Here is a 24,700-nt window from a genome sequence, read left to right as displayed (position 1 = left end):
ATTTCGAGGAGTAAATGAGTTAAAATAGATAAAGAGATAACTCTAGGCAAATCAGGCCTGGCTCACATTAAGTGCTTTCTAAATAATAGTGTTTTTTAAAACAAATGATCAGAAGGCTTGAGATAAACCAGTCCTATGACTTATTTGAAAAGGAAACAACTCTCCTATCATGTGATTCTCTGTTGATTAGTGCAGTACCCAGGAATGCCCAAAATATAAGTTTCCTACCAGGTGAAATGCTGACCCAGAAAGGCCAGCTCCAGGAGCACGGTGGCCCCGAGATCCCGCAGTTTCTCTTCTTGGCATCAGCCTGGCATCCGTGAGGACCCCTTTGTGCCCCTCCCCCAGCTCTTCTTTGGACTCTGGCCTCTCTGTGCCTCAGTTTCTTCATCTGGAAAACAGAGGAGGAAGGTCCTGTTAGCTCAGAGGCTGGCCCTGGGGACTCAGCACGACGAGGCAGCGAGCACAGGGTGGTCCCCCAACGTGGGTGCCCTGAGCTATTATTTCTGACGTGGGCTCCTCCCCAACCTCAATGCCAGACAAGGAAGACTTCCTCCTTGCCCCTGGGATCAGCCAACCCGAGTACACAGGGGCCAGAGAGTTCAGACACTCAACGGGCAGGTTGTGCCTCTGTGCCACGTTTGAGTGTGTGCGAGTGTGTGTGTGTGTGTGTGTGTGCGCGCGCGCGCGCAACACACAGCGCCCCTGGGTCTGTGTTTTCACTGCACTTTCCTGTTGGTTTTCAGCTGCCCCGCCAGCTCCAGGGAGGGCACTGGGCCAGTGGCTGTCCCCGCCTTTATAAAGGGCTGGCGGGCCTTGGGGAAGTCTGCACAGCTGCCCAGCCTGGAGACACAGAGAAGCCCTGCCCTATCTTCTGCTTCCCCTGCGGGCAGCTTAGACCATGGGAGGCCCCCACAGCGTTGCATTGTTCGTCTTTCACGGTGAGAATTTTGCGGCCCCGTGGGGTGGGGGGCAGGCAGCAAGGGAGCTCCTGACAGCACTATGGGGTTCTCCGGCCCCCTCTTCCCCGGGGAGAAACGCAAAGTGCGGCTGGCAGCTCTGGGGCCAGGCCTGGAGGAAGCCACATGGTCAGGCAGGGGCTGAGGGCACATGGGGAGAGGGGCTGGTAGTGCCCAGCACCCCCAAGCCGTGGCAGGATCCCTCAGGGTGCTCTAAGAGCCTGCCGCCTCTCCCAGAGAAATCTCTGAGCTCTCTACTGGAGCCACTCTGGGGGCTGCTCCCAAAGCGGGGAAACAGGTTTGGGGAAGGAGAGGGGAAAAAAGCGAGTGCTGGGACTCCTGAAGACAGCCGGGCATAGGGGAGCGCTGCAGGGCTGGAGGGCTGGGGGGTTGGGGTGGGACCTCCCCATTGAGGGGGTACCGCCAACCTGTCCCCCACTGTCTCAGTGGCATGGGGCAGCCCCAGAGACCCTCATTCTGGTTCCCCTGGGCCCAGCTTGGACTCAGCTGTGGGTGGAAAGGACTTTGCCAGTGGACGGTTTGAACTTGACTTTTGCTGCGACTTCCCCAGGGCCTCCCTTCCCGCCCCACCCAGGGTGGCTCTACCGGTTATCGTGGGCAGCTGGTTGCCAGGGCGACCAAGCAACAAAGAGAATGAAGAAATGGCATTTGGGGTACCAACCAGAGCTTCCCCAGGCCACAGGGACGGGCTTCCCTGTACTGGCCCGGGATGGCGGGCGTGAGCCCAGTGGCTCCCAGACTGGGAAGCAAGAAACTGGAATCTGTGTGGGGCACACCTGATGGGGGGCGGTGTGTCACCGGAGCCAGATCTCGCAGCCCCTGAATCTCACTTTCCACATCTGTAAAATGTGGCAAGACTGGTCTTCACTTTATAGGGCTGTGTTAAAGGTGAACTGAGTTCGTATGCAAACTATTCCTGGTTCACAGAATTAAGTAAACGGTATTTATTATTATTATTATTTCACTGGCTGGTCTGGGGGGTAGACTGGGGGGTCCTTAGCAGGAGGATCAAGGAGAGGACGACTGCCCCATCCCCACCCCAGGAATCTTACGCCTCAGGGCTCGGCGGGGGGAATGCAAACCAGATGGGACTGGGAGCAGATGACCAGCCGCTCCACTCCCAGCTCCTGTTTGGGCGACTTCCAAGGACCCAGATGGAGAAGTCCTGGCCCAAGAGCCTCCGTGGTGGGGGAGCAGTGCCCAGCCTAGGCAGAGGTCACAGGGCACAAAACAACCGTCCCATCCCCCTGCAGCAACTGGGAACCTTGACCCCATCAATTCCACCTTTTCCAAGCTCCTCTGTTCACCAGATTCTTCCTGAATCTTTTTCTGGGCTCCAAGCCTCAGTCTGTCCATCTGCAGAATGGACACAAACAGGGCAGTTGTGAACGTGAAAGTTGCTACCGGGGACTTTGGGAGCTGGGGACAAATCAGCCCAGGTCCCATCCTACCAGGAAAGGCCATTTTGTGGTGTGTCATGCAAAGAGGCACCGAGCCCCAGCCAAGGGGGAAACTAGCCAAGCCCGGTGACCAGAGAGGAGGACGAGAGAGATCCTCACACGAGGGAGGGGAAGGACATTCCAGCCTCAGTTTACCCTGGCTGGGAGTGCTTCTGGGAGGGACTCTTGCCCACCGCCAGCCCGAGGGGTATCAAGTTTGGACCTAGGGGCTGAGTGGTCAGGGGACCCTCCAGCCTGCACCCTTGACAGCCCCGCAAGCTTTGCACACGATGCTGGACCCCAGAATTCCCCTGGGAGCTCCCTCCAAAGGCAACGGGCTATGAGTCATCCGTTCCCTTGGCCCAGGAAGTGACTCATGCCTGCCCTTCCTCCCGGCCCCCATCCCTCCGCCCACCGCCCCTTTTGGGTCTCCCTGGACCGTTGGGGTCTGCACTGCCTCCCTCGCATTCCCACGTGGGCAGGGACTGGCCGCCTCCCCCAAGCCCTCCCCATGCCTCCACCTGTCGCTGAGCTGCCCTCACCCCCTCCCTCCCTTTCCCTCTGTTTCCATCCCACCCCCTTTCTAATTGTTTTTCTCTATCTTGCTCTCAATCTCCATGTCTGTGTCTCTCTGTCCGATCTCTGCCATTTCTGTCTCTCTCTGAGTGTCCTGTTTCTCTGTCCCTCTCTATCACTGTCTTAACTTCTGTTTCTCTCCATCTGTCTCTCCTCATCTCTCTGTCTCTGTTTCTTTCTCCCTCTCTCTCATCTCTGTTTTCTCTCCATCTCTGTCTTCTTGTCTGTCTCTGGTGAACCGTGAGGAGATCCCCATCTCTAAAGCCCCTGATGACTTGAGGAGGCCCCGAGAGTGGGGTGCCCCTGAGCAGCAGGTACAGCCGGGGAGGAGGTGCTCGTCCAGCACCACCCCCAACGTGAGCCCACAGCATCTTCCTGTGCGCAGGGGAGGCTAGGGTGAAATGTCACCACTGGGTCTCAAGACAGCCATCAGGGCTGACAGATATTGTGGGCGTGGTGTGCATGCACCTGCGTCCCCAAGGACGGTGTGTGGGCTGGAGGATCTTAGATTCGGGGGTGGGGAGGATCTGAGAAAACACCCAGTCCTTTTCCTCCAACCCCCTCATTCTTACACAGAGAAACGTTGCACGGGGAACTCTACTCAATATTCTGCGATAACCTCTATGAGAAAAGAATCTGAAAAAGAATGAATACATGTGGGACTTCCCGGGCAGTCCAGTGGTTAAGATTCTGAGCTTCCACTTCAGGGGGCGTGGGTTCGATCCCTGGTCGGGGAACTAAGATTCCACATTCTTCGCGGTGCGGCCAAAAAAAAAAAAAAGGAATGAATATATGCATATGTGTAACTGAATCACTTTGCTGTACGTCTGAAATTAACACAACATTGTAAATCAACTATAATCCCATATAATTTTTTTTCAAAAAGAAAAGAAACGTTGATGACAGTAAACACTTTGACACACCAGGTGATATTCGGAGGCTTACGTCTCACACTATGCTAGGAAGTGGGTCCCGTCACCATCCCCATTCTACAGAAGGGGAAGCTGAGGCTCTGAGAGATGAGGTAACCTGACCACAGTCCAGAATTTGAAATGTGGCCGCCAGGCTCCAGAGTGTTTACTGAACTGTTGCCGACAGAACCCACAGGTCCATGGGAGCCAGGACCCCCTCGTTGCTTGGGCCCCTTCTCCATCCCTCAGTTTCTGAAACCCACCTCCAGGTGACAGGTGGCAGGGCCTCTGGCCATGGGTGTCCAATCTCTGGGAGGTGCCACGTACTCACTCTCTCCTTGAGCAACGGACAGAGCCCAAGCCTGGGAGGGGCCAACAGCCCCCTTTCCACAGTTGCTTCTCTCTTAGCATTGCATCTGCCCTTCCCTGCTCTGGTGACCCCCTTGACCCTCCCCTTCTCTGTTCCAGTGCTGTGTGTCTTGCTGACTCTGTCGGAAGCTGGGTCCCGGAACACCATGGGTGAGTCTGCTGGGAGCAACTCAGTCCACAGCCGGAGCCTGGGGAAGGGGCCCTAGACCCTCACCCACCCCCCTCAGCCCAAACAGGAGAGAGGCCTGTTGCAGGGGGAAGGCCAGGGTCAAGCCTCCCCAACACCCCTTCTTATGGAGATGATCCTGCCCCCCTCCCCAGTCCCTGACTCAGCCCTCACGTTCTGATCAAGGTCTCCATCCCCACAGCCTGTGCTAGGCCGTGCCCTGCAAACTCCTCATGTGTCGGTGGCATCTGCCGCTGCGCTCCAGGATTCAGTTCTTCATCTGGGGAGGACTTCACCGACACCTTCCACAGCTGTGATGGTACAGAGGCTTGGGGGTGATGGAGGGACATGCAGAGATTGTGGGGTGCAGTCCAATGCCCGTGGGGGGACATGGGTGTTGGTTGGGGGCTTCAGCCTTTCTCCTCAGGACCATCATCAAGGACAGAAAAAAGAGAAAGGAAAAGCTATGAGAGGTGGAGAGATGAGACATGAATAAACATGGCCTCCTGGAGAGAGAGAGGAGCTGGGTCTCCAGGAGTCTGGAGTCTGTGCCTCAGTTTGCCCTTTCAGGACTGACGAGGGGGATGCAGAGCTTCCACCCACCCCCCACTTCAGCACTTCCCACGGTGTCCCAATCTGGGGTGCCAGCCAGAGGGCCAAGAAGAGCAGAGCTGATTGCACAAGCTTCAGGAATGGCTTGCTCCAGCCGCAGCCCAGCCTCAGCAGTATTGCCTGAGAGTCTAATTCTTTCTAAAAAGACACTGATTAGCCATCAGGACCAGTGCTGGGGAGCCAGGTAGGGGATGGGGATCTCTGCCCTGACCAAACTCACGCCTTTGGGAGGTGACCCTTTGCCCTGCTGTGTTCCAGACATCAACGAGTGCGTACCACCCTTGACAGTGTCCTGTGGAAAATTAGCAGACTGCCAGAACACGGAAGGGGGCTATAACTGCATGTGCATCCCAGGATATGAGCTTACTTCTGGGGCAACAGTGTTCAAGAATGAGAGTGAGAACACGTGTCGAGGTAAGAATGACCCTGCATCTTCCACTTCTCCATCCATGAGGTTTGGGGTCACCCAAATACTGAGGCATTCCTGTAGCATCCAGGGGTCAGGGCTTTGGTTACAGGTGTAGCACCCAGGTCTGAGTTGGGACAGATGTACCTGTGCCTTTCCCACCTGCACAGAGAGGCAGGGCGGCATGAGCCAGGGACCAAATCCTGGCTTTGCCACCTGATAGCTGTGTGTGTGACACTGGCCAGGATACTTATTCAGAAATCACCGTTAACATGTGGGATGTGATAATACTATTGCGAGAGTATGGCTTTTTTTGTTTTTGTTTTTGTTTTGTGGTACGCGGGCCTCTCACTGCCGTGGCCTCTCCCGTTGCGGAGCACAGGCTCTGGACGCACAGGCTCAGCGGCCATGGCTCACGGGCCCAGCCGCTCTGCGGCATGTGGGATCTTCCCGGACCGGGGCACGAACCCGTGTCCCCTGCATCGGCAGGCGGACCCTCAACCACTGCACCACCAGGGAGGCCCTGTTTTGTTTTTTTAGAGTCTCTATCTTTTACAGATAAAAACAAAAGGAGCTTTGCCTTTTATTAACTGTGTGATTTTGGACAAGTTACTTCACCTCTCTGTGCCTCGGTTTACCCATCTGTAAAAAGGGGGTGACCAATGGCGCTTATTACCTCATAGAATTGCCAGGAAGGTATAGGAGATCACAAAACACAAAACAGTGACGGCTGTTGGGTTTTTAAATTATAATGATTCTGATTTAATGTACCCTTTCCAGGACGGGCATCCCTGTGGTTCGTGCCCCACGGTGGGTGCTCGCGAGTAGCTGTCCCAGTCCATCCCCTTACCAGGGACCCCGGAGGAGCCTGGTCTCCACACATCACCAGGTTTTGCCCCCTTTCCAGAGGGGGCAGGCAGGCAGGGAAAGGGGCAGATGGGGCCAGCAGTGGACAGACAGGAGCCACGACTCCAGAGAGGGGTCCAGAGAGGGGATTAGACGCGAATACTGAGGACGGGGAGGGGAAGGTGGGAGGTGAGGAAGAGGCTGAACCCAGGGTCCAGAGGACCCTGAGTAGGGTCCACAGGCCCACCCTGCGGCTACCTTGGTCCCAGCGCCTTCCCTCCTGCCCTGCAGAGGGAGGGCGGCAGAGCCTCCCTGGCGGGAGGGAAGAGAGGACCTGCATCTATGTGGAGGTGCTGCTGGTCCACAGGGGCCTCTGTGGAGGTATGCTGTGCTTGAAACATGTGGCCTGGCCAGAGCCTTCACGTGAACTGGAAAAATGTCCCTCATCTCCAAGGTGAATACTGTGTGTTTAGGGAATGGAGAGTGAGCTGGTTTTCCTCTCCCACTTGCCTCCTTGGCTGGACACCCTTGTGCAGTCAGGAACCTGCGCAACTGTACATGGTGGTCATGGAGCCCACTCAGTGTGCCTTGGCTGGGGGTGCCACCCACCCACTGTTGTGAGCCCCTGCAGAGACACAGATGAACAAGAGTGAGGTGTGAGAGGGAGCTCTACGGACCTCAAGGAGGGTGACTGCGAGAGAGCAGCCTGCTGGTTTGGACCAGAGTTTGCTGCCTGAAGACCTAGCTCTGTGACTGGCTCAGCTGGACTGTCTGTGCACCCCTTCCTCAGCATTCCAACCTTTGCCGCACCTGAGGATGTGTCCGCCTGTGTCCTGGCCGTGGGGTCTGCTACGGGCAGGAGACACGGGTTGCTCCCTGGGGTCCTCATCCCACTTTCTCCAGGCATCAGAGGGCCGTCTTGTGCACGTACCTCATCTCCCAACCCTCTCTGAACCCCAAGGCTCAGAACCCTTTGCAGAGGGTCACTTCCAGATGTTTGGAACATCCCCCCCGGCCACCTGGCATCTTATTTGCATGAAAGAAAAGAGTGGCTGGCATTCAAGATACTCAATGAGGTCACAGCACCGTGTGTTCCAGCACAATATCTGCCCTCTTCGCCGCTCTTAGTGACCGCTGGGAGGAGACCTGCCCCTCTGGGGCCCTCTCAGACCCCCTGGGCCATGGTGGACCCTGGGACCCTGTCCAGAAATGCGGGAGGAGGGAGATTCAAGGACAGGTCCACCGTCCCTGGCCAGCCCTGCCCTGGCTCAGCAACCTGCCTGGAAGAGATGCCTCCTGGCACCCTGACCCCAATTCTCAGCCACTCAGCTTCCATCTATTTCCCCACACAAGGCTCCACCCTGACCCTCCCCAGTAATTCCAGTTCACGGACCTGAGGCAGCTCTGATGACTGGGGCCTGGGAGGACGTTGTGTCAGGGGTGGGCAGGGTGACATCAAGCCCCCAACACACTGGAAGAATCAGATGAACAAAGAGGCTCCCATCTGGACCAGATGACAGGAGAGGTTGTCATCAGGGACCATTGCCCCTGGCCTGACCCTCTACCGAAGAGATCAACCCAGGCCCCACGATGACCCAGACCACTTGGGGACAGAAGACAGAGGCTGAGCCCCACTCAGCAGGGTCCACGGGTCTACGTCCCAGGTGAGAGGCCAAGGGCCAAGATGACAGAAACACCTGCCACCCTTCATGCATGACACCTGCTCCCTGCTCCAGCCACCCAGCCATTGCCCACTGCAGGCCTGGCTCAGACGTGGATTCTCACCACTTGCTGCCAATCTAGGCGATGCCTTCGTGGGAATCAGAAAAAGGCCCCTTCAGAGGCCCAAGGCTGCCTGGCCAGACGTCAGCCCCACTGTCCAGCACAGCCTGGTGCCCACTGTCCAGGTGGCCCTGGCCTTTCCGGCATCACCCTCATTTTCTGTGCCACTGCCCAAAAGCCTCGTCCTTGAGGGGCGTGGCTCAGGGGTGGGTCTTGGGGCATCTCCATGGAGCTGGAGTCTCAGAGTTAGCGTGGACAGGAGAGTGCTGTCCCGCCAGGGTCACCAGGATCCAAGGAGAACTCAGCTGACAGCACTCCCTCTGGGGGAGTCAGGACAGAGTCCATCACCGGGAGCCAAGATGAGGCCTCCCTGCTCAGGGAACACAGCATTTCTCCTGCACTCGGTTCCCAGGAAGGCACGCCCAGGCCCTTTGTCCAAATCCTCAGGCTGGGACACAAGCAGCTGTGATGTCCCCACCACAGCTGGGAGCTTCCCAGGGAGGCTGAGAGAGCCAGAGCCGGCAGACAGGGGAGGACTTGGGTCACTCCTGGCCACGTCTGGACAACAGAACATCTGGGCCACCCACGGGATGCCTCCATGTGAATTAGAAAAGACCCACTCACCGACGGAGAGAGAGTGGGCCCGGAAGGCTGTCCACAGCTGCAGGCATCCATCGTCGTCTCCTTTCCCTTGCAGATGTGGATGAATGTCAGCAGAAACCCAAAGTCTGTAAAGGCCGCAGTGTCTGCATCAACATGCCGGGCAGCTACATCTGCCGGTGCCCACCTGGCTTGAAGCTCAACCTGGAGGACCCAAGACATTGCACAGGTAGAGGCCCTGGGAAGACAGTGTGAGGCTGGCCTGGAGCTGAAGGAGTCGAGGCGGTCCCTGGAGCCTGAGGAGGAGGGAGAAGAGCCTCAGGTTCCTGCAATGCCAAGGGCCTGCCCGGGCCCTGCCCAAGGATTCGCCTCCCCGAAAGGTCCCACCACAGGCCAGGGAGGCGGCAGAGCCTTCTGGGCCTGGGGTTCCCTTGTGGAGTTCCCTGCCCCTGTGAACATCCCCAGACCTCGCCCCTTCCTCATCTGTCACATTCGAGCAGAGGAAGCTGTCACTTCCTGTTCCCAGAAGGGGAACCTCAGTCCAGGGCTGGACTTCCAGACCCCACGACTCAGTCTCCCTCCTGGTTTTACTATAAAGTGGGGCCCTTGGCCCCTGCCACGCCCATCTTGCAGGGAGGCTACCTTAAGGTGCTTTGAGGGTGAAGTTGAAGGTCACCAGGTGATGGCACGTGCAATCACAGTGGGGTCCTTGGTGCTGGGCAGTGATAAGCGGGTACAGTGAGAAGTGGAAGTGGGGGGCGCCTGACCCTCTGGCTTTGTCCTCAGATGTGAATGAATGTACCTCGGGGAGAAACCCATGCCACAACTCCAGCCACTGCTTCAACCTCGTGGGCACCTATAAGTGCCACTGCCGTCCAGGCTGGAAGCCAGTTCCTGGGGCCCCCAGCAGCCCAAACAACACTGTCTGTGAAGGTTCAGAGCTCAGATGCTATGTTCTTGGAGACCCACACTTAAAACATCTGATCACATATTCAGTGGCACCCACCCAAACCAAACAGAAAGAATGCTGGGGGAGCCCTGCTGTGCCAGGCATTAATTTTTTGGGGGCTAAATGTCAAAACATCTGGGGGTCCTGGAGAAGGAGCTGGGGTGCCAAGAGAAAAGCTCCCAGGGACTCCAGGCAGCAGCTAATTACTGAGACAAAGATACTTCAGTATTTTCACAACCTGCCTATCTGTATGGGGCCCACCTGCTATGTGTCAGAACTCTGCACACTTCCCGTAAATAACCTCAGCGTCCACCGTTCGATGATGAGCAGTCAGCAGGTGGCATCACCTCCGGGCGTGGGAGGGGGCACTAATATGGGAAAAAGAGGGGCACAGAGAGGAGAGGGGCCTCATCAGGGCTGGGACAGAGACAGATCCCCTTCTTCGTGTCCCCAGATATGGATGAGTGCAGCTCCGGGCAGCATCAGTGTCACAACTCCACCATCTGCGTCAACAACGTGGGTTCATACACGTGTCGGTGCCGCCAAGGCTGGGTGCCCAAACCCGGATTCCAGGATAAGCAAATGGGCACCATCTCCTGCGAAGGTACCTGTCCTGACCTGACCCCAGACCCCCTCCTACAACAAGCACAGACACTCTCACACCTAATGAACTGCTGTCCTGTCCCCTGCAGAGATCTCCTTCCCCACCTGGACCGCACCCCCTGAAATCAAGAGCCAGGTGAGTGGCCCCAGCAGGGAACAGGAGACAGGAAATCTTCCACCCAGCTCACCCGGTCCACCCATTTTCCCCAAGCTCCCCCATCCAGGATGAGGTTCTCTGACCCCCCTTCTCTCCCCTCTCTCCAGAGTCTCTCTGACTTCTTTGAAAGAGTCCAGAAAATGAGCATAGACTTCAAGTCAGCCTTCCCTCAGGAAACCATCCAGGTAAGGGCAGGCCCTGGGGGGGAACCCCAGGACAGTGTGGGGTGGCTGGAAGATGCTTCAGTGTGAGTGGAGATGCCCAAGCAGGGGCCTCTGTGTCTGTATGCACAATATACACACACACCATATATATACATTGTACAAACACAGACATACATACACACCCCAAAATGTACACACACACACACACACACACACACACATTTGAGAGGGATATAATGGCAATAGAATGAAGCAGTTGAGAATTTCACCTCTGGAGCCAGGCCTCAAGGTTCAAATACACCCCATCCTACCCACTGCCACTTCCTGCTGTGTGACCTCAGGCAAGTGACTCCCCCTCTCTGGGCCTGTCACCTCACTTCATAAATGGTGCCTGCTTCATACAGGTGGTGAAAAGGTTTAAATGAACTAATAGAAGTAAGGCTCAAAGAATAGTGCCTGGCACACAGTATAAGCAGTATACGTAAGCTTTGGCATATGTCCTTAGCCTGGTAGAAATATTGAGCCCCTAAAAAATAATAATAATAACTTTTAAAAAGAGAAATATATGAGGAACTTCCCTGGTGGTCCAGTGGGTAACACTCCACACTCCCAATGCAGGGGGCCTGGGTTCCCTTGTTGGGGAACGAGATCCCGCATGCATGCCGCAACTAGTAAGAGTCCTCATGCCCCAACTAAAGATGCCGCATGCCGTACAAAGATCCCACGTGCTGCACCCAAGACCCGGCGCAGCCAAAGTAAATAAATAAGTATTAAAAAAAGAGAGAGGGAGAGAGAGAAACATGTGAGCCCCTTGTGTCATTTAAAATTTTCCTGTAGCTACATTTTTAAAATATAAAAGTAGGGCTTCCCTGGTGGCACAGTGTTTGAGTCCGCCTGCCGATGCAGGGGACGCGGGTTCGCACCCCGGTCCGGGAAGATCCCACATGCCGCGGAGCGGCTGCGCCCGTGAGCCGTGGCCACTGAGCCTGTGCGTCTGGAGCCTGTGCTCCGCAACGGGAGAGGCCACAACAGGGAGAGGCCCACGTACCGCAAAATAAAAATAAAAAATAATAAAATAAGATATAAAAGTAAAGAATAAATTTAAGAGTAAAAGTAAACAAGTGAAATTAATGTGAAAATTGCATATAACCCAATAGATTCAAACTATTACCATTTCAACGTGGAGCCATATTTCAAGTGACACCTGTGGCTCGGGGCAACTGTTCTGGGGCAGCAAAGGGCCTGTGCCTGATAAATGTTAAGCGCTGTCGTTGTTATAATACGTGCACGCAGGCATATACTCAGTCCCCTTACTTGTCTTCTGGCTACTGCAGTGTCTTGAAGATTCCCCTGTGTCTGTCCCCCAGGCAACCCAGGTGGTTCTCCAGTGTGTACCCCAGTTGTGGGGGAGGGGTGAGGGGAGGTGAGATCAGGGTCCTTCAGGCAGCCCCTGTGGTGCAATGACCCAGCAGCTGTCACCCAACACCCACAGTACCTCATCATGTCACTGGATGACCTGTTGAAAACCCCAGGGGACCTGGAGGCCTTGGACCTGTCTTCCAGGCACCACACAGCCACCTACCTGTTCTCAGGCCTCGAACAAATCCTGAGGACCCTGGCCAAAGCCATGTCTAATGGCTCCTTCATCTACCATTCTCCTGGGGACACAGGTGAGACCCCGTCCTGCTCCGCCCCAGCCCCGGGCCCCCCTCATACACCCAGAGCCCCTGATCACTGCCCCCTGTCCCCTCAGAGCTGTCCCTGATGGTCCAGGAGCAGGGGAATGGAAACATCACCGTGGGCCAGAGCCAGGCACGGATGCTGCTGGACTGGGCCGTGGCAGCTGGAGCCGAGAAGTCCGGTAATGGCAGGATACGGAGTGGGCACCTGAGGGAGAGGGATGGAGAAGCTGGGATATGGCTAGGGGTGAGATTCCGAATATGCAGCAACTGAAAACTGACCCATGGGGAGGGACTCCAGGCATCACAGTGGACTGGTGAGCCTGAATTAGACATCTTAGGAGGGAGGATGGGGCACAGAAGGAAGCAGAGCAGAAGGTAGCCAGCGTGTCTGTCCCCCAGGTCCCACTGTGGTAGGAATCCTCTCCAGCCCGAACATGCAGAAATTGCTGGCCAATGCCTCTTTGGACCTGGACTGGGAGAAGCAAACTGAGCTGGAAGAGATCTACGAAAGTCCTGTCCGCGGCGCCCAGCTCAGGCTTCTTTCAGCCGTCAACTTGGTCTTTCTGAGCAACACGAACACAGATAAACTCAACTCCAAGGTCACCTTCGCTTTCTCCCACCCTGTGAGTCCTTGGGTGGGGAGGGGGGTTCAGCCCTACTGCTCACCCCATGGCCAAGGTCACCGTGGTCCCTCTGCAGCCTTTGTTTCCCCACTTCCACCCACTCTGCTCCTTCCTTACAGGTATCTCAGGGCCTTTGCACTTGCTGTGCCCTCTGCCTGGGACACCTTTCCTCCACATGACTCAGTCCTTTACCTGTCTCCAGTCTTTGTTCAAATGTCACCTCCTTTTCTAGGCCTTCCCTGACCTGCTTATTTTAAATTACAATCTGTAATCACGCCTCACCTTTCCCCTTTGCTCTTTTCTTTCTTTCTTTTGAACTCAGCACCTTCTAACACACTATCTAGTTTACTTATTGAAAATTTATTAGGTTTATTATTTTCTGTCTGTCTCCCCCACTAGTATGTCAGCCCCAGAAGGACAGGGACTTGTGTCTGCCCTGTTTACTCCCGTGTCCCCTGGCCTGACGCACACAGTAGGTGCTCAGTAGATAAAGGCCAAATGAAAAACAGCCCTCTTTGGGTTCAACCCAAGCCCAGCACCCAAGAGTGGGATCCAGGCTAACCTCTACCACCGCCCCTACCTGCTCACAGTGGGAGATGCCCGGGACAAGGCAGGAGCTGATCTGCGCCTTCTGGAGGAGTGACAGCAACAGGACAGGGTACTGGTCCACCTCGGGCTGCCAGACGCTGGGCAGCGGGAATGGCAGCACCACCTGCCAATGCAATCACCTGAGCAGCTTTGCCATCCTCATGGCCCACTACGATGTGGAGGTAAGCAGACCAGGGGCCATCCGCAAAAGCCCACAGGGGGCACGGCTGGCTTCGGTGAGACAGGCAGCCGGTTCTTGGGGGTACGGTCCACCTGATTCTGTATGGCTGCACAGCCCAGGCGGCCCTACACCACACCTCCCAGCGCCTTCCCTGGGACCCCCCCAGACCTCCACATGACCCAGCAACTAAACAGAGTGGCCTGGCACTGCAGGCCCTGCTCCAGCCGGTGCCCCTCTGACCGCTCACCCCCTACCAAGTTGTTAAATATCCCTAAAAGCTCCTGAGGGAGCACAGCTTTCTGTATGTGGCCTCAGAGGGACCCATAGATACGCTGGGCCATGTGAGTACCTGGAATGGGCCAGGCAGAGGAGGGGAGGCTGGTGGTCCAGGCCCAAGGCCCAGGAAGGACAAAAATGTGGGTTTTGAGGAGCTCATAGGTGTGGCCAGGTGTAGGAGGGGCAAGAGATGAGATAGAGATGAGGGTCAGAGAGATGGGCTCATCAGTGTTGGGAAAGAAGGTTGCAGCCATTGAGGCCTCACTGGGGACGTTCTCAGGAGAGCTGTCTGGGTGTGTAGTGGAGAAGCCCATCCGGAAGAACTAGGGATCCCTGCTGCACCCATGGGGGTGGGGGGGGGGCGGTATTTAGGATGAGACACAGCAGGTTTACTCAGATGTTGATGGCAGAAGAGGTGGGGGGGAGATGAGCCACTGATCAGAGTCCTACAGGCCAGGTCCCAGGTGCCTGCTGGTGGTGGGGCCCACAAGGAGGGCAGGAAGGCCTCAGAGCACTAATCGAGTCCCACCCACCCCGTCCTGCATCCAGGACTGGAAGCTGGCCCTGATCACCAAGGTGGGACTGGCTTTGTCGCTGGTCTGCCTGCTGCTGTGCATTCTCACCTTCCTGCTGGTGCGGCCCATCCAGGGCTCGCGCACCACGGTGCACCTGCACCTCTGCATCTGCCTCTTCGTGGGCTCTACCATCTTCCTGGCGGGCATCGAGAACGAAGGCGGCCAGGTGAGGCCCCGCCCCGTGGAAGGCCCCACTCTCGCCTGAGCGCTAGACCTACCTGCGAGGGCCCTGAGTGGAACAGCCCCGCCCACTCCCAGCTGGGTCCGGTGGTCGGGCCCGAGAAGCCCAGGGCCCCGCCCATTCGCCCGCTTTAAACCCCGCACGGCCACGCCCTGACTCCGCCTGCCATCCGGCGTCGGGCCCGCCCATCGCTGACGTCACCTGTCCCTCCGCCCCGCCCCCGCCCCGCAGGTTGGGCTGCGCTGCCGCCTGGTGGCCGCGATGCTGCACTACTGCTTCCTGGCCGCCTTCTGCTGGATGAGCCTCGAGGGCGTGGAGCTCTACTTCCTCGTGGTGCGCGTGTTCCAAGGCCAAGGCCTGAGAAAGCGCTGGCTGTGCCTGATCGGCTACGGCGTGCCGCTGTTCATCGTGGCCGTCTCGGCAGCCATCAAGAGCCAGGGCTACGGCCGCCCCCAGTAGTGAGTGCGAGGTGGTGGGAGAGGGCCAGGGCGTGGAGGCTGCACCCAAACACAGTGCCCCTGCTCGCCTGTGACCCCGCCCTCTGGGCTTACTGGGTGCTGACCAGACCCCTCCCTTCTCGCCCAGCTGCTGGTTGGACCACGCCAACGGCTTCCTCTGGAGCTTCCTGGGACCTGTGACCTTCATCGTTTTGGTAACTGCCTCACTCCCCACCCCACACCTGTGGAAACCTGAGGTGCTTGGCTCCACACTGAGCCGGCTCCACCGGCTTTCTCCCTGTGAGCTCCAAGGACACCCCCTAATCCGAATTCTGTGCTCCCCACCCAGTGCAATGCTGTCATCTTCGTGATTACTGTCTGGAAGCTCACTCAGAAGTTTTCTGAAATCAACCCAGACATAAAGAAACTAAAGAAGGCCAGGTGAGAGCAGGGGCAGGGAGGGGGCCTGGCAGGAGTGGGTGTGTGAGGCGAGGGCCTTACGCGGCAACTGCCCGCCTCCCCACAGGGTGCTGACCATCACCGCCATCGCCCAGCTCTTTGTGTTGGGCTGCACCTGGGTCTTCGGCCTGTTCCTCTTCGACCAGCGCAGCTGGGTGCTGTGCTACGTCTTCAGCGTCCTCAACAGCCTGCAGGGCCTCCTCCTCTTTGTGCTGCACTGCCTCCTCAACAAGAAGGCGGGCTGCAGGCCGGGCTGCGGGCGGGGCTGGGACCCTCGTCCCGGGGCCCCTCCTCCCCTGACCTGGCACCCTGTGCCCCACAGGTGAGGGAGGAGTACCGGAGGTGGGCCTGCATGGTCACCGGGAACAAGTACTCCGAGTTCGCCACATCCACCTATGGGTCTGGCTCCAGCCAGAGTCAGACTCAGGTAAGGGCTGAGCCTGGAGCGGGGGTGCAGGCCATAAGGCACCTGGGCCTGGGGTCAGTTCTCACAGGGCTCCTTTCTCTCCAGGCCCTCAGGCCCTCAGAGTCTGGCATGTGAAGGCGCCGTCCTGGCCGGGCCAGCGGCTCCCGTGGCCTCCGCAGCTCCTGCACATGCTGAAGACCTCCTCTCCTCTCCCACTGCTCTGCTCCCTCCTGCCCTGGTCCCCATACGCACCATGGAGAGGAGGGTGACAATTGCCACCTGGCACCGTACTCCAGAATACCCAGCCAGGGTGGAGAGCCGGACCTACTGGGCCTGCTTCTGGCTGCCTCTCAGCTCCACCCTAGCCAGGACCCAGGGCAGGGGCAGAAGCTGGCCCAGGACTGCAGCCCCTTGCCCTGGCACACAAGGCCCAGACAGACTGAGGGCTCCTGTGCCCAGCCTGGCCCTCCCCGCTCATCTGTCTTTGCTACAGAACAAGAGGCCAGGGTGCTGGGGCTCAGCACCAGTTAAGCTAAGACTGAGGTCAGGGGTGGGAGAAGGGCAGGGCCGAAGGCTCATGGTACAGAGGCCCATCTGCCCCCAGGGCAGAGGGTTCTCACTGATGTGAAGGCTGTGGATACTGTGTAATGTTTTTTATCTGTATAAAGCTTTCAGTGTTGACACTTAAAATTAAATATCACGTTGACATAGAAAGTGGCATTTCTTCCTGGCTAAGGGCTCGGAGACCAGGCCCATGGTTTTCCACCAAGTGCCGAGAGCTGACAGAAACAGACAGGGTGGGAGCCAGGCTTCCATAATAAAAATTTATTCTTACACAAATCTACAGCTTTTAAACAGTAAAAAGAAAGGCCCACTGTCACCTAGGAAGAGGACTTGAAGCAACATGTGGGAAGCAGGGAGGCTCCAGGACATCCGGGCACATGGTTACCGGCTCTGCTCAACTGTAGGACACACACAGGGAAGGTCAGTGAGGAGGGGGCGGGGGGAAGAAAGGGCCCCACCGCCGTGGCCCCCCAGCCCCGTCTGAGCCACTTACTGTATGTGGAGATGTCTATTTCTTCTGGAAGCTCTGCCACATTCACTTCAAACCGGTCCTGGACATCATTGAGGATTTTGGCATCATTCTCATCAGACACGAAAGTAATGGCCAGGCCTTTGGTACCAAAGCGACCCGCACGGGCCACCTGCAGGGAGACAGGAGCAGGGGTCAGGCCACAAGACACAAGCTGGGGATCTGAGAACAAGCAGGGAGAGGTCCTCATCCAACACCAATCCTGGGAAGGGGGCACCAGGGAGGGAACACCTCTGGGGGGCCACTCACGCGGTGGAGGTAGGTGTCTGAGTCCTCGGGCATGTCATAATTGAAGACAATGTTGACACGCTCAATGTCCATTCCTCGGCCAAACAGATTGGTGGCCACCAGGATCCGCCGCTGGAAGTCCTTAAACTGCTGATAACGTGACAGGCTGGGCGCAGGAGGAACAAGGGGCGGCCATCAGATACAGGGATCCTGGGCGGCGTTCCCCTCCAAGGGGCCTGCCTGGGGCTGAGGGCGGCATGCACTCACCGCTCCTCCTGGGCCATGCCCCTGTGGATGGCAATGGCTGGGAAGTTCTGCTCCACGAGGAGCTGGGCCAAGGCCATGCAGCGCTGCACCGACTTCACAAATATCACCACCTGTGAGGGAGGGGGCGGCAGTCAGGGCCAGAATCCCTCCCAAAGGCTTAGAGCCCCAGGACAGGCCCCAGGAGTGCGGAAGCATCACCTGGTTAAACTCCAACACATCCAGGAGGTCAAAGAGCTTGCGGTTCTTCTCACTGTCCTTAAGTTTGACGTAGTACTGCTGCAGCCCATGCAGCGTGAGCTTGGTTTCGTCGTCCACAAACACCTCCATGGGCTGTGCCGGAAGGAGAGGAGGAAGGGGCAGGCAGGGCTTACTTCTGGGCATCCTGCCTGCCGAGAACTTTCCAGGAGCGACTCCTTTGCTGCAATGCTTCCAGAGAGCCTGCTGTACCCCAGTAAATACTCCTCTCTCAGCAGCTGCATCTAAGGTCTGGTCTGGCTCTAGTGTAAACCAAGCTCTCAGCTCCCAGTGTGACAAGCGAGGAAGAGAACTCCGCTGCCTCCCAGCATTCGTGTGCCGTGAGGGCAGTGTGGGAGTGGGGGAGCAGCAAGGGCCTGGACTCTAGGAGGCCAAAGCTACTGCACCGAGGTCTCGGCCTCTACTCACGTCTTGCATGAACTTCCTGCAGACGGGCCGGATCTCCTTGCTCAGGGTGGCGCTGAACATCATGCACTGCTTCTCGTGGGGTGTCAGGCGGAAGATCTCCTGCACGTCCCGCCGCATGTCTGGGTGGGGAGGGCAAGAAACAGGTGGGCGTGAGCGCCTGCCAGACCACGACCCCCACCCGAGACCAGATCCAGCCCCTCCCAACCTGTGCCAGGGAGCCGTTGGCACCATGACGAGGGCGGTGTGAGCGAGGACTGGCTGGAGGGGAGAGTCCCAGGTGCCTGAAGGCCCGGACTCGGGGTGAGCACAGGCGCGGGAGGAGCGGCAATCCACTTACACGCTGCCAGAGCGGAGCAGCCGTGCCAGCGCGCCTCGAGCCACGCTTCAGGGAGGGGAGCCTGAGGCAGAGACAGCCGCTGGGGTGAGAGCTGCAGCCGCCTCCCAGGACACAAGCCCCATCTCCCACCGGCCCTGTCAGGGCTCACTGAGGGCAGGCAGGGGCCTAGAACTAACCCAACAGGCAGCGAGGCCACGGTACTCTGAGGGCTAACGTGGACATATGCCTGGACACGGCTCATGTGGGGTGCCATGGTCCCACTCAAGCTTCAGCTCAGAAGCAGCAGGTCACTCTGCCGACACCAGAACTCGCCCTAAAATCGCTTACAGGAGACCTGAGTGCTGGCCACCCACGGGATCCCACTTCAGGGAAACCTCCGGCCTGCCCTGTCAGGACCCGCCTAGCTCTGACATCTGGGGGGCTGCGAGGGCGAGGAGGGTGCGGCTGCGTGGGCCTCCACAGCCCCCAGACCCAGCGAGGACACTCACCCAACTGCTCCAGCATCTTGTCACACTCGTCCAACACGAAGTGCTTCACATTCTTCAGGTTGAGGCTCCTGTTCCGCACAAGCGCCAGGATCCGGCCCGGCGTCCCCACCACGACATGGGGACAGTTCTTCTTCAACACCTCCTCGTCCTTCTTGATGGACAGGCCCCCGAAGAACACAGACACCTATGCAGGCGGAAAGCTCCTTTCACCATCTGGCGGCCGAAAGCTCACCCCCCCACTCCGTGCCTACGGCCACTCAGCTAACAGCCCGCCAGCAGCCCCCCCGCAGGCCTGGTGCCTGGAGACAGTGGAGGCCTGAGTCTGGCCCCAGCTTCACCGAAAAGCAGCCCCAGGGCTGGGACCGGCACAGGCCTCTGGGGGCCATGCATAATTCATCAAGCTTTTAAGGAGCAGAAACCACCACAAACCTCAAAGGCAGCCGCTGCAGCCAAGCCTGGTTAATGCTGGCTGGGCTACAGCCGAGGCCAGCAAGGCTGCAGAGGACCACATGGCACCCAACCTGGCCTGAGGGGCTCACCTTGACGCTGGGCATGTATTTGGAGAAGCGCTCATACTCCTTGCTGATCTGGAAGGCCAGCTCTCGAGTGTGGCACATAACCAGGACCGTCACCTGTGGGGCCGGTCAGGGAGAGACACTCAAGACAGTCCCCTAAGTCCTCCCCCGGCCAGAGCCCACGCCGGTGCTCATCCCTTGGCGGCCCCCAGCCCTTGGGCCATTGGAAGGCGCAGTCCAGATGCCTCCATCTTCTCACAGCCCGCTCATTCTCTGTGTCTTCTCACAGCTACGCAGCTGTGACTCCCTACGCCAGGTCCTGCACTGAGGCCTCAGTAAGAGTTAGATCCAGCCTAGCTGGTGACACGCCCCATGCTAACAGCTTCCTGAGCCTGCCCTCGGGCTGGCCTGTGACCACCAAGGGGAAGGCTGCCCCTGCCTCTTGGCCCACAACACCAAGCACTGAGACCACACCATGGCCTTGAACAAAATCCTCCTCTCCTTGACCATCCAGCCTAAGGTGGGTAACAAGGGCTCATGCACCTATACGCAGCCCAAGGATGTGTGCCCCAGCATGTCAAGAATGAACACCAGCATGCACCTCAATTATCCCCCAAAACAGGGGACTACAATGTTCACGACATGAGAAGTACAGCTATGGCCTGTCAGCAATAACAACAGGAACAAAACCGTATTCAGTGTAAGCCCACCTTCGTAAGTGTGTACGATCTAGAAGAGCACATATGGAACGAGCAGCCGTCTTGCTGGATGGCCAAATTGTGGGCACTTTTTAGTTTTTTCTCTTGGCTTGTCGTCTTTGGGGCGATTTTGTTACAACTGAGTACTGTGTTTAATTTTAAAAGTCCAGAAAGAGGATGCAGGAACAGGGATTTTTAAAAAGAGGAGCCATGACTCCTGCTGCCTCAGGTAGCTTGGGCCTAGGAAGGAGGGTTCCCACCCACCTGTCCGTTGACGGGCTCAATCTGCTGCAGGGTGGCCAACACAAAAACCGCTGTCTTGCCCATCCCTGACTTGGCCTGGCACAGGATGTCCATGCCCAGGATGGCTTGTGGAATACACTCGTGCTGGACTGAGGGGGAGAGAGCATATGAGCTATCAGAAACCAGATGTTCCCTCTGTGCAGGCCCCTCACCGGGTGGCTGAGGGGACCACACTGAGGCAGTCAGAGGCAGGCCTCGGCGGGAAGGACCAGGGAGGCATACCCTCGGATGGATGCTCGAAGCCACAGTCCACTATGGCCCTCAGGAGCTCAGGCTTCAGCAGAAAGTCCCGGAAGCCAGAGCTGTGGATGGAAACGTAAGAACCCTTGACATCTTTCTTGGGAGCAGTTGGAGCGCTCTCTGGAGGAGCCTGGGGCTCTTCATCTTCCTCATAATCCAGAAGCTCGTTTTCCACATCCTGTTCCGCCATGGTGCTGAGAACAGAGGAGGGAGGGAAGGGCTCAGGGAAGCAACTAAGGTGACTGATGCATGCAGGTAAACCCACCCAGTGTGGGAGAAGAGGGAGATGGCTGCACAGAAGCTGCAGGCTGTTGACACAGGTCCGAGAGGGGCGAGGTGCTGGCGTCAGCTCTTGTGAGCTGGCACAGAAAGCACCCAGCCACTGATGTCAAGACCGGACATCGTTCTCCGATCCCTCTTTAGCTCACGCCCGACACTGACAACAACAGCAGGTCCCACCACTCCATGTGTGCAGCACCTCCCAGCTTCTGCCTGTTGTGGCCACATCTCCACCATGCCCCGCCAAGCCACCTCACCTCTCCCTGCGCCCTGCCAGCGACGCCCACACGTGCACCCACACCCTCCGCCTCCAAGGGCTTCCCACTGCTCTAAGCGAACCCCCAGTTCCTCTCCGCCCGCAACCCTCCCCACTGGCCCCTGCCCACCTCACTCCACGCCACCCCTTTCAAACCACCCCCAGCTTTATCGGGCTGCTGATACTCATCGAGCCCCTACTCCAGCTCAGGCCGCCCACCCCCACCCCTGGGAACGCACTGCTGCACTACTTCCAGGTCTCTGCACAAATGCCTCCTTCTCAGCATCAAGGTCAAAGCCTCAGACCAGCTAGCTTCAAGGAGTCCCCTCCCCTTCACTCCCCAAGGACCCCACCCCCACCCCGCTTTCCCACTCCCGACCTGGATATGTGGCTGCCAGGATGCTGGAGAGACAGGAGCTTGTGAGGAAGCAGTGTCTGCCCAGGCCCAGCTACTCCTGCTATTTGTGGTCTGCACAGGGGAACAATTAAGTGCTCTCATGGAAAGACCTCCCGTTGGGCCCAGAGCCAATAAGAATACAGCTGAGATGGTAAATGGAATTAATACAAAGCACGCTCACCGCCTGGCTTCGTTTAATCCAATACATACAGAGCGCCTACTGGGTGCAGGCTGCAAGGGACCCAACCATGAAAATACTGCCTTACTCCTCCCTGCTGCGACCCAGCCTCCAGACTGGGGGCTGGAAGTACTAAAGCAGTCCCTCTTCTTCCTGAGCCGGATGCTGAGCGTCCCGGGCCCAATTTCTGGCCCTTCTGCCACTCATTCTCTGTGACCATCAGCCCCGGCGCTCTAACCACCTCTGTGCAGCCTCCCAAACTGTGTCTCTATGGAGACACAGACTCCATACTCAGTTACCTAGCTGCCTCTTTCACCTCTCCCCCTGGAAATTGAGGCCTGTTTCCCCCATCTCAAAAAAGGCAATTCCATTCTCTAAACTGTTGTCTTTTCTCTCTCTCTCCCTGTTCTATCAGCCAACAAATCCCGCCAGGTCAATCAGACCACTTCTCACCCCTGCTACCTTGCCAGTCTCAGGCTGCCATCTTTCTTTTTAGATTAGAATAGCTTTATGGAGATATTCACATGCCATACAAGGCACCAATTAAAAGGTACAATTCAATGGTTTCTTGTACAGTCATATAGATGCGCAATCCCTGCCACTATCAGCTTTAGCACACATTTCCTCAAAAAGACGACATCCTTTAGCTACCATCCTATGCCACCAACTCCCTTTGGCAACCACTAATCTATTTTCTTCTTACGAATTTGCCTATTTTGTACACTTCATGTAATGGAATTATACAACACGTGACGGTTTGACTTCTTTCACTCACATGTTTTCAAGATTCATCTACATTGTAGCCGTGTATCAGTACATAATTCCTTTTCATGGTTGGATAATATTTCTTTGTACTGCGATACCAGTTATTTTATCCATTGTCAGCTGATGGACATTTGGGCACCATCATCTCTTGCCTGGATTATGCCAATAGCCTCCTTGTTGGTCGGTCTCCCTGCTTTCCATCCCCGACTCCCCCTTCCATGCCCCTCAGCAGCTGGAGGGAGCTTATAAAAGCTAAGTCAGAAAACGTCACTCCTCTGCTCAAAACCCTCTACAGGTTCACGCTGCGTTCAGAATAAAACAGTCTTCACCACAGCCTACCAAGCCCCACACAACCTGACTCCCTTTACACTCAGACCTTATCTCCCCCATCACCCTCACTCACTGGCCTTGCTGCTGCGCCTCAAACATGCCTCAGCGCCTTTGCACTTGCTGTTCCCACTTCTTTCAGACCTCTGTTGCTCCAAAAAGGCCCGTTGGCCCGACTGAAAAAGAACCCCCTCCAGTCACGTCAGTGCAGCACCTAGTACAGGGCCTGACATACATTGTGTAAGCACTCAACAGCAATGGCTGAATGAATGGATTTAGAATCAGGGCCTCAAAGCAGAGTTTAGGGGCTAACATTAAGCATGTATCCTTATCTGATTCTTGAAAGAAGCAATCTGATACCAACACTGGCAAAGACAGGAAGGAGTCAGTCCCCAGGCATCAGAGAGAAGAACAGGAGCCAGCAAAGGCCAGTCCAGAAACCACCAGACCCTTTCAGGGAATGGAAAGCACTGGCTGCTTGAAGTAGAGGCAGAAGACAGAGCTGGAAGAGCTGGTTAAGCCCAGGGCATTCATACTTAATTTGCTAAGCAATAAAGAATCGCTGACTAAGCTTTTGAGTTGTGACTCAATCAGGATTTGCCCAAGAACAAGTGACTCCAGAGAAGATGGAGTCGGGTAAGAGACCAGCAGCAAGGAAAACCAGACACCCAATTAACTACAGTGGTGGCATTGTTAAGTAGGGGAAAAGATGGTGGAACACCCTACAGGGTGGGACCACCCCCTGGGAGAAGCTCAGACAGAAAAGAGCCAGAGTCATCTACTCTGGGCTTCAAATCTGGGAGTAGATGGTGTATTAAAAAAAAAAAAAAAATAGGAATTCCAACAAAGTCTTTTTGTTTTGATGGGGAGACAAATTTGCGGACAGACTAAGTTTGATATACAAAATTTTCTAGACTAAGTGACTAGACAGGATCTAAAGCTCAAAACAAATTAGATCAGGAAAGGATCTGGCGGTGTTTGTTCCACCCAGAGACGGTGGCCGAGACAGCTGAGGCCCCAAGAGCTGATGAACTTGAAAGCTGACACCAGAATAAGTAACAACTCTGACTCGCACGCGTACCCTTTCACCCTGAAGTGCTCCCAGCGAGAATTTCTACCTAAGAGTTTGTTCCTTACTGAACATCTTTTTTGCCCGAAATCTCTGGAACCACGAATCCACCCCCTAAACGCGAGAGTGGGGGAGGGGAGAGTCTCTCGAACTCGGAGAAGACCGTCAGGTCTACAAGCTCCGGCTTCTCCCACCGCGGCCCCACACCCCGGCGTCGCCCCCTGACGCCCTCCCCGAATCGCATCGGGGCTCCTCGAACAGGCAGACCTCCCCCTGAAGCGGGCTCAGCCCGCGGGCGGCCATGACAGCCTCTGCCAGAAGCGATCTCCGCACCCAGCGCGCCAAAGGCCGGCCCGCCCCTTGCGCGTGCGTCCCAGCACCCAACGGCCACCAACGCGCGCGCCGGACACCAGAGCCGCCCCGCCTCCCCTCGTCTCGCGCCCAGTCTTCGTCCTTCCCTCAACCCCTGGCGTCTCCCATCGCCCGCTCACCCGCAGGTCCGACGTCTCCACACCGCGGGCCCGCAGCTGGGCCCGCCGCTCACCTGATTCCTCGTTCACCTCCGCGTGCTGCGAGGACCGCCACCCGACTCCTGTTACCGGTCGCGCGCCTTGACACAAGCTATCGCG

At 57.0% G+C, this 24,700-nt stretch overlaps 2 protein-coding genes across 5 annotated transcripts; one reads left to right on the top strand and one right to left on the bottom strand.

Annotated features, from left to right (window-relative positions):
- Positions 1 to 901: 901 nt before the first annotated feature.
- Positions 902 to 16,663, top strand: ADGRE5 (adhesion G protein-coupled receptor E5; the record flags this gene model as incomplete). The annotated part of the gene is made up of 20 exons (XM_082837437.1): positions 902 to 941; positions 4,375 to 4,425; positions 4,644 to 4,760; positions 5,312 to 5,467; positions 8,785 to 8,916; positions 9,474 to 9,620; positions 10,091 to 10,240; positions 10,329 to 10,375; positions 10,504 to 10,581; positions 12,053 to 12,230; positions 12,314 to 12,421; positions 12,642 to 12,865; positions 13,456 to 13,635; positions 14,460 to 14,651; positions 14,898 to 15,124; positions 15,252 to 15,318; positions 15,453 to 15,544; positions 15,630 to 15,798; positions 15,885 to 15,989; positions 16,074 to 16,663. 20 exons carry the CDS (start codon positions 902 to 904, stop codon positions 16,101 to 16,103), a joined length of 2,490 nt encoding a protein of 829 aa, XP_082693563.1. The 3' UTR covers positions 16,104 to 16,663.
- Positions 16,664 to 16,778: 115 nt separating this feature from the next.
- DDX39A (DExD-box helicase 39A) lies at positions 16,779 to 24,700 on the bottom strand. Of its 4 annotated transcripts, none has more exons than XM_082835869.1 (11): positions 24,616 to 24,700; positions 20,783 to 20,994; positions 20,522 to 20,649; positions 19,584 to 19,676; positions 19,045 to 19,228; positions 18,220 to 18,338; positions 17,755 to 17,886; positions 17,557 to 17,666; positions 17,311 to 17,455; positions 17,026 to 17,173; positions 16,779 to 16,930 (listed from the first exon to the last, which is right to left on the bottom strand). In XM_082835869.1, the coding sequence occupies exons 2-11, from the start codon at positions 20,988 to 20,990 to the stop codon at positions 16,914 to 16,916; spliced, it is 1,284 nt and encodes a 427-aa protein (XP_082691995.1). In that variant the 5' UTR covers positions 20,991 to 20,994; positions 24,616 to 24,700; the 3' UTR covers positions 16,779 to 16,913. The 4 variants fall into 4 exon arrangements, with proteins under 4 accessions (XP_082691995.1, XP_082691996.1, XP_082691997.1 ...); XM_082835870.1 differs by having other exon boundaries at positions 24,563 to 24,659; XM_082835871.1 differs by lacking the exons at positions 19,584 to 19,676; positions 20,522 to 20,649; positions 20,783 to 20,994; positions 24,616 to 24,700 and adding an exon at positions 18,557 to 18,617 and having other exon boundaries at positions 19,045 to 19,102.

Source organism: Leucopleurus acutus (assembly GCF_964270905.1).
Source record: "Leucopleurus acutus genome assembly, chromosome: 3".
Lineage (NCBI taxonomy): Eukaryota > Metazoa > Chordata > Mammalia > Artiodactyla > Delphinidae > Leucopleurus > Leucopleurus acutus.
This window is presented reverse-complemented; position numbering and strand designations above follow the sequence as displayed.

Excerpts from the sequence above, each read along its gene's own strand:
- DDX39A (XM_082835869.1), bottom strand. The coding sequence starts at position 20,990 with ATGGCGGAACAGGATGTGGAAAACGAGCTTCTGGATTATGAGGAAGAT. Across the intron at positions 19,229-19,583 it reads AATACATGCCCAGCGTCAAG|GTGTCTGTGTTCTTCGGGGG; the intron begins GTGAGCCCCTCA and ends CCGCCTGCATAG. Across the intron at positions 17,887-18,219 it reads GCAGGAAGTTCATGCAAGAC|CCCATGGAGGTGTTTGTGGA; the intron begins GTGAGTAGAGGC and ends CTTCCGGCACAG.